This window comes from Coturnix japonica, chromosome 15 (assembly GCF_001577835.2).
Source record: "Coturnix japonica isolate 7356 chromosome 15, Coturnix japonica 2.1, whole genome shotgun sequence".
In the NCBI taxonomy this organism is placed as follows: Eukaryota; Metazoa; Chordata; class Aves; order Galliformes; family Phasianidae; genus Coturnix; species Coturnix japonica.
Genome location: NC_029530.1, coordinates 6,985,772 through 6,994,333, shown reverse-complemented (window position 1 = coordinate 6,994,333; position 8,562 = coordinate 6,985,772). Strand labels below are relative to the sequence as shown.

The 8,562-nt window shown below is 51.1% G+C and overlaps 1 protein-coding gene across 6 annotated transcripts; it reads left to right on the top strand.

Annotated features, from left to right (window-relative positions):
- The first annotated feature begins 566 nt into the window (after nt 1-566).
- On the top strand, nt 567-4,486 carry LOC107321468 (immunoglobulin lambda-1 light chain). 6 transcript variants are annotated; one of them, XM_032447969.1, is made up of 4 exons: nt 567-677; nt 775-1,066; nt 2,264-2,298; nt 3,968-4,486. In XM_032447969.1, the coding sequence occupies exons 1-4, from the start codon at nt 632-634 to the stop codon at nt 4,279-4,281; spliced, it is 687 nt and encodes a 228-aa protein (XP_032303860.1). In that variant the 5' UTR covers nt 567-631; the 3' UTR covers nt 4,282-4,486. The 6 variants fall into 6 exon arrangements, with proteins under 6 accessions (XP_032303860.1, XP_015733885.1, XP_032303859.1 ...); XM_015878399.2 differs by having other exon boundaries at nt 2,261-2,298; XM_032447968.1 differs by having other exon boundaries at nt 775-1,069.
- The last annotated feature ends 4,076 nt before the right edge of the window (nt 4,487-8,562 follow it).

Here is an 8,562-nt window from a genome sequence, read left to right as displayed (position 1 = left end):
ACCCTGGCGGCCTCCTTTGCAGCACAAGCCCTTTGTTGGCTGTTCTGCTGCTGAGGGTCCTGCCAGACCACAGGGCCTTTTCTGCCCAGGCAATGCAACCTGCTAAACCCCAGCCTGCCCAGGGCACAGCCCCAATGTCTGAGGGGTGAAACGGGGCAGGGTCAGCACTGCAGGCAGCACTGCTCCAGAAACACTTCGATGTTGTACTGAGGGATGTGGTTTAGTGGAAAATAAGTGTAAGGTTGGACTAGAGGATCTTAGAGGTCTGTTCCAACCTTGGTGATTCTGTGATTCTATGAAGGGAGCCATGGCCTGCTCCCACCATGCCCTGCCGGTCTGTGTCTCCCCAGCACTTTGGTACCACAGCAGCTGGGCCCGCTCTGGGACCAGTGTGAGCCAGGGTGCTGCCACGTGTCCCCGCTGCAACGCCTGGCCAACCCCGCTGTGCCACAGTGCAAGGGTCGGGCCAGGAGTGGGCAGGGAGGTGTGGGGAGAGGAGCAGGACGTGGCTGGGAGCGCAGGGAGTGATTTGCATGGGAGGCGTGCTGCAGGAGGACGTGGGTATAAAAGGGCATCAAGGTCCACGGCGCAGCTCCATCGGCGAGGGGACACACCGCTGCTGGATTGCGCCATGGCCTGGGCTCCTCTCCTGCTGGCGGTGCTCGCCCACACCTCAGGTACTCGTTGCGCTCGGTCGGGGGCTTTGAGCACGGGGGTCTGTGCGTGTCGGGCAATCGCTGAGCGCCGTTTTCTCCCCTCTCTCTCCCTCTCCAGGTTCCCTGGTGCAGGCAGCGCTGACTCAAACGCCGTCCGAGTTGACAAAGACCCCCGGAGAGACCGTCACGATCACCTGCTCTGGGAGTAGCTACAGCTATGGCTGGTACCAGCAGAAGTCACCTGGCAGTGCCCCTGTCACTGTGATCTATTGGAACAACAACAGACCCTCGAACATCCCTACACGATTCTCCGGTTCCCGATCCGGCTCCACAGCCACATTAACCATCACTGGGGTCCAAGCCGAGGATGAGGCTGTCTATTACTGTGGGAGCTACGACAGCAGCAGTACTGCTGCACAGTGACACAAAGCAATGCGGAAATGATACAAAAACCTCCTGTCACTGCAAGGAGCAGCTGGTGGTTTTTATTCTTACAAGTTCCACCTTCATTCATGCCCTGTGCTGCATGGCCCAGGTCCTCCTTCACTCTCAGGCTGCACCCCAGGTCCAGCTGTCTGCCTCCCTACCATCCTGCATCCACCATTTGTAATGTCCTCTGCATGCACCAGGCCAGCAGCTCCTCATCTGCTCCTGCTCCCACTGAGACCTCCTGCCCAGTCCCTGCTGGAGGGCCACCACCACTCAACTGGTACATCGGCACAGCTCCTGTTCTCTTACATGCATCGCTCTGAGGTAAAGAGCTGGACTTCGAAGCCCCCTTCATTTACTCCCCTAAAATGAAACTGAAACCCCATAAAAGTCTCAGAAATACAAAGAAACCGTTCATCCGTAGTATATGGCATCAGCTTCAGCTACGTACTTTGCATAGGCTGTTTCAATGAGTTTGTGTCACTTGCACCAGCCACTTGCACCTAAGCCTTCCCAGAGGCAAACCAAACCTTTGAAACAGAAAGTACTTCCAACCACAAAATCTTTGATGCATCATTCATTTTCTAGTGACTCAGGAGATTCACCAGCCCTGCCTCTTCCTATAACCGTTTGAACAAACCACGGCATTTGCATATTTGTGGGTTCATTTTTAAGCCAGTGCCTTGGCTCTGGCAGCTCTTGTTGGGCATCTACATCCTCTTCACGTTTTCTTTTCCTCTCCTGAGGAGGATGTGGGCAGCAGAGACCAACAGGATAAAGCTGGGCCCAACTGGAACTGGAAGAACAATGTCAACGAGAGTAAGGCCATCAAAACAGACAGGCCTGAATTGGAGGGGCTGCACTAAAACTGTCCTGGGGAGCTGGAGGCAGTAGTGCATGGCACCAGGATCCCCTGGGGCATTTCTTGCCTGCAGGGCCTTGGTGCTCCACGTGGCTGACAAAGGGGCACGCCTGCTGTACCGGCCCCTGGAACCACCATCCTGTTGTGTCCATTCCATCACTGTCATCCGTTGTGTCCAGATCATCATCTCCCTTCTGCTTTGTCAACCAGGACACTTCCAGCCCATCACTTCCGACCCATCCCCTCATCCTGGCACCTCCACAGGACCCCTGCCATGAAGTGGGAGGTTTTTGCATTGCTCTGTATCACTGTGTGGTATATTCGGGTCCGGGACCATGTTGAACGTCCTAGGTGAGTCGCTGTCCTCGTCTCGGTCTTTCTTCCCCCATTTTGAAATTGTGATATTTTGTTGATTTTTGGTGATTTGGGGGTTTTTCTTGGACTTGGCGTCAGGCTGGGGTCTGCCTCCAGCGCAGGGACGGGCACTTGGCTCGGCAGCCTGGGCTCAGTCTTGTCCCTGCCGACCTGGAGGGCTCCAGCGTGCGCCATGGAGGACTTGGGGTTATTTTGTCAATGGAAAGATCTTAAAATTAGACTAGAAAATGTTCCTGAGGTCTGTCTCTGTCACACGAAGTTAGAAATTGTGTTTGGGTCGATAAGAAGGAAGATTTTGTCTTTGTCAAGAAATGAGTTGGGAGTTGTTAGTCCTCCCCTCTTAGTCCTAAGGACTAAGAACTTTGTCCCCAGTCTGATCTCTCACTGGGGACCCTGTTGGCTCCAGTGCCATGAGGAGACCAAGTAACACTGAGACAGTGACCTTGGGGGCTGAAATTCAGTTCTTCAGAGGTTTAAAGCACACTGTCCAGGTAAGTGCTGTTAAAAAATGAAGGTTATTCTGCTGAAAAAGCTGACAGGAGCATTTTGTAATATTTTGGTTTTTTTATATTATTTTATATATTTATATATAAAAATTGTATAATATATATATATATATATAATTATATATATATTTAATATATATATCATATAAATATATAAATATATATAAATATATAAATATATATAAATATATGTTATATATTAAATATATAATATTTATATAATATATATAAATATATATATTATATATATATATATTATATATATAAAGAGAGAGAAAAATACATATTTTTTTGCTTTTTAGGAGAAATTGGCCAAAAAACCCAATCTGAACCAAATTATTTAGGGCATAAGTCCAAAAAAATGATGTATTTCAACAAATCCCCGGTGGAAAATCTTTAATGGGGCAGTTCTCCCCCATTTTCTGTTGTAGGTATAAATGAAAATAGAAATGTGTGTATAGACAAAGATTTGGCTGTTTGATAAGCAGTCTGAGTAAATCTTACCTTCCTCACAGCAGTTTTTAATTGTACTGTTTGTGAGACAAGTCCGAAGATGTCTTGAGGCAGAAATAGCCAGAAAATTGAGTGCTTTTTCTTTGAAATTTTAATTAAAATAAAAAAATATATAGCCTTGCAGCACAGAAGAAAAGGGATCATGGCCGCTAACCAGCGTTCTAAAGCTCTGGATCAGGTTCACCCAAATACATATGAAATTTAGTGTGTGGATATATAAAAAAATGTATATATGTATATATGTATACAAAAGGAATTGCTTATCTATTTTAAAAATGTATATATATTACAAAGACTTCTTATAGATATGTACATGAGATCTAACACGTGTATGTATATATGCAGTCTGCTGTATGCTTTATATAATTTGTATAGATATAACATGTATTATATATACAGATTATATATCTATAATGTATTTTATCTGTAGAAAGAACTACAGCATAAAATGTGTATATATATAAATACACATATATACACACACACACATATATATACATACATGTATAACATCCATGATATGGATGGGTGGATGTGTTTTGTATTACAGATGTACATGTGTATATGCACATACACACACACGTGTATCCATACATACACGTGGCCACTCTGTTTCTCTCTTGCAGGCCAGCCCAAGGTGTCCCCCACCGTCAACCTCTTCCCACCATCAAAGGATGAGCTGCAGCAGAGCAAGGCCACCCTGGTGTGCCTAATGAACGACTTCTACCCCAGGAAAGTGGACGTGCAGTGGTTGGTTGATGGAACCACCTACAAAGGCGAGACCACAGAACCTCAGCGGCAGAGCAACAACCAGTACATGGCCAGCAGCTACCTGTCTCTGTCTGAGAGCGAGTGGTCAAGACATGAGAACTACGTCTGCAAGGTCACACACGATGGCAACACTGTCACGAAGACCCTGAAGAGATCCGAGTGCTCTTAGACCCGCTGGGGGTGCGATGTGAGGACGGTGGTTCCTCACCATCCCTGCTCCTCTGGGCAACTGCCGGTGGCAGCAGCCCCAACTTCCCCCTCAGATATCCCCCACCATGCCCCCACCACCCACCTCTGCCTGTCGCCTCCTCTTGCCCCCACCCCTCCAGATGTCACATTAATAAACATGACACTGAACTAGTGCTGACTCTGCATCCACGTCTCTGTGTCCTTTTGCGTGCTGTCTGCATCTCACTGAGTGGGATTGGCCCCACTATGGGGGAGGGCTGGGGGGCACATACACACATACTGGTAATGTTGGGGGGGTCCATGGCTCAGCACTGGGGATACTGGTGTGTACCCTGACTCCACAAACACCTAAGACAGGGTGCTTCGGGGCAGTCTAAGGTCTGTGCTGGCACTGAGCACATGGCTGTGTCCGTGCTGTCCTCATCTCCCACCCACTACAGTCTGTGTGCCAGGTCCCTTGCAGGGATTTGCTTGATGTTGGGGACATGGGCATTTCTGGCTTTGTTGCTTTGAGTTCAGACACCCTGCTGTCCCCTGGCTGGGATGTCAGTGTGAATACTCCCTTGTGCCCTGTGCCTGCAGCAGACAGACCCTCCACACACCACATGCCTTGAGTGCACCCCATCCCTGTCCCAGTCCTGGTCCCTGCTCCCCAGGGAGATTTTGCAGTGACCCCTGTAGGGCAGCTCTGAGCCCAGCCCCCAGCAGCCAGCAAGCAGAACAAAGCACTGCTGTGCACAGCTTGTCTGCTGTGTGTCCCCCTTGCTGAGGAGGATCCGTCTTCGCTGAGTCCATCTGTCTTGTCCCCCTCAACCTCCACTGATGCTGCCCACCTCAACACATCTACCCATCTATTCCATCTACACTGATATCTCCATTCATCCCACCCACCCAAACACGTCCATCCATCACATCCATCACCGACACCTCCATCCAATCTGCACACTCCAACACCTTCCAACCATCCCACCTACACCACCACGCTGACCTTCTACAGCCGCTCCAACACAGCCATCCATTCTATCCACACCAGTGTCCATCCCATCTGCCCACCCTATGTCTCCATCCATCTGCTGGTGGGGTGCAGGACATAGGGCCAGCTCTGCTGTCAGGACAGAGGTTTTTGCATGGCCCCATGCCGTGCTGTTGCAGGAGGGATGCACTGAAACCTTGGCTGGCCTCTTTTTCCACAGTAGAGTTGTGATGATTTTGTAGTTTGGGGAACTTTTCTCCAGTTCAGAGAGGGGCTGGGACCCCTCAGCTCCATGGACAGGCAATATTGACACTGGGGGCAGTATCTGATGGGTGGAATCAGGCTGAATTTCATTTTCTCCCCCCAAAAACAAACTCTGGTTTTGCAGTTGAATGTGAATTTTTGCTTTCTGCTGTATGAGTTGTTCTTTCCCCCTGGATTTAGACATGGAATTAGCAGTCTTCATTCTCCCTGTGCCACGTGCAGACGCTCTGCCACACAGGGCTGTGCTGTCCTCGTGCCCCTGTGCCCAAATCGCTGCCCTCTGCCCATGCCTGCCAAGCTGAGCCCTGCAGGCTGCCGTGCTGGATTGACATGAGCCCTGAGATTGGTACAGAAATGGTGACTTTGGGGTTTTTCCTGCACTTGGGAAGCAGAAGGTTCAATGCTCAGTGATGGATTTACCAAACCGTGCCCTGAGGCAGCTGCTCATGCTGGATAAAGTTACCAGAGCGCAGGGAACCAGGGATTTCTCATGGGCCCCACTTTGAAAGCTGCAGGCTGCAAGCGAGGCTCTGCCTTCACGCTTCACACCCATGAGGATAACCTCACTCATTATTGATTAAAAGATTTTTGCTAAACCATTTCCAGAAGCAACAACCCACTGAGGAGAGGGTGCTGAATTATACATCACAGCACCACGGCCTGGCCCTCGTGGCAGGGCTGCATGGCACCCACAGTGACACTCAGTGGGACAACAGGACTTGGGCAGCCGGGTCTGGTGGTGGGGACACAGCTGAGCCCAGGATGAGCCCCTGGACAGTGCTTGGCTTTGCTAATGAGCAGCAGAAGCAGATAGAAAGCAGCCCCGGGGCTACACACCCAGCTGCAGCTCTCGCTCTGTCGTGTCCTTTGGTGAAATTTTAAACAGTCGCCTTTTTTTTTTTCCCCTTTTCTGCCATTAATTTCAGGCCAAGAGAGACCTAATTTAGTAAATGAGATTCGTCAGGATGGCTTTAATTAGCTGCAGATGGAGGCAGGCAGCGCTATCGTGGGGCCTGGATTGCACAGGGGGCTGTGCACCCTCACTGCCACAATACACCTGGGCTGGGTCCTCTCTACACTTGTGCCTCAGACCAGAGGGGTTGTTCTCTGTTCCCTACACATCGCTCCCAGTCTTGCAGCCATTGAGCCCCACCATCCCACCAGCACACAGGGCTCAGCCTGGTGACGTGGCAGCAGCAGAGCAGGCCGCATGGTACAGCTCCATCAGCACAGCTGGGGCCACACAGAGAGCTAAGTTACTGTGGGCTGCAGGCTGAAACCTGAAAGCAAGAGCTGGGGGCTCAGAATAGCCCCAGGAGCAGGCAGGGCTTGGGGTGAGGGCAAGCACCAGGCCCAGGCCACTCGGCCCTTCCAGGAAGGCACAGCGCTGTCAGGGCGCAGCACTCAGCCCCACCGTGCAGCTGTGCAGCAGGGACATCCCCGACCTAAATTTACTCCTCGGTCTCCAATCAGAAACTGAAGCTGGGGCCCACGCTGGTCAAAAAAAGGAAACGAAACAGTCTCCAGAAAGCGCTGACGTGTGAAGCAGAGCGAGTGCCGCGCAAACCAGCCGCCATGCCATGCCTCAGGTTGGGGCCAGGATGAGCTTTGCTGCTGCTTGGGCAGTAACTGGCCCCACACCGCTCCACTGCTCCATCTGTGTCTTTATCCCCATGTGCCACCCCAAACCCTAAGTTAATCCCATGCTTCCTGCCTGCTTCCAGCATCCACGGCAGCCTGGAGATGCCCAAAATACAGAGCAGGTTTCCTTGAACCTGGGAGATGAAATGGAGTTCTGGGTGTCCCCCTGCAGCAGAGCCCCAGCTGTAGGAAGCGCAGAGCCATCGTGTGCAATTAAAGAGGAATTAAATGAAATCAATAAATGTTTTAGGCGGGCTCAGCTGCCAGCACCACCTGACCGAAACAGCCCGCCTGCAAAGAGCATTTGCATGGCTGTGGCAAAACAGCAACTGCCTGTTGTGCAGCTGGGATGGTGTTATCTGGAAATGCACACAGCCCGTGAGGGGTAAACAGCTCCAAACAGAGACCCTGAACCAGTCAACAGGTTGTAAACAGGCTGAAATAAACACCTTTGTGCTGCGGGACAAATATTTATCATCTCAAATTTAGCAGGTTAATAAAACAGGACTCCCAGCAGAACTACGCACCTGCTCGGGAAGGGGAGAAAACATGTTTTCTGCTTGATGTTGGCTGTAAGAAGCCATGTTTCCTGATGCAGGTGGACCACAAAGCACTGAATACACAACGTGAGCTGAGCTTCGCCCCTGTTCAAACCCCCACCTCAGGGCTTGTGGCCTGGGGGCTTACAGGGTGCAGGGGCTGGGCAGGGGGTGGCACAGGGCTGGGTGACATGGGCTGGCACTGGGGTGTCTCAATGAGCCCTGGTGCAATCACAGTGTGCATGGAGAAGGTGTGGGGATGCAGCCAGTGGCTGCCCTGCACTGTGTGAACCCCATCCGTGGGCTTTCAGGTGGTCTTCCCATTCCTCTGCAGCCTCTGTGTGGGCTGAGCACAAGGTTTAAGCATTTCTGCCATGTTTTTTGGCATGTTTGGAGGGGCAGCGTGGGCACACGGGTACCACCACGTGCCAACAGCCCCACAGCTGAGCCTGTGCTCCCCCAGATGTGCTGACCGCAGCCATGGGGCCCAAGGGAGGCAGTTTCTCTTGCTAAGAATTCTAGCTGGGCCAAAAACACGCAGCCACGTTGGCCAAACAGCAGCTGGAGGACAGGAATAGCCACAGCAGTGGCAATGCTCTTCTTCCTCGGCACAAACAATCCAGCATGTGGCACTATGAGCACCACTGCACAGCACAGCAGCAAGCAGAGCCAGGAGCAGGAAATGCTGACACAATACACCTAAAATGGCTCCCGTCTTGTTCAACATCTTCATCAGTGACCTAGATGAGGGGACAACATCCACCATCAGCAGGTTCACTGATTGTATGAAGGCTGTGCTGCCATTCAACAGGATGTGGACAGAAAGGAGAGCTGGGCAGAGAGG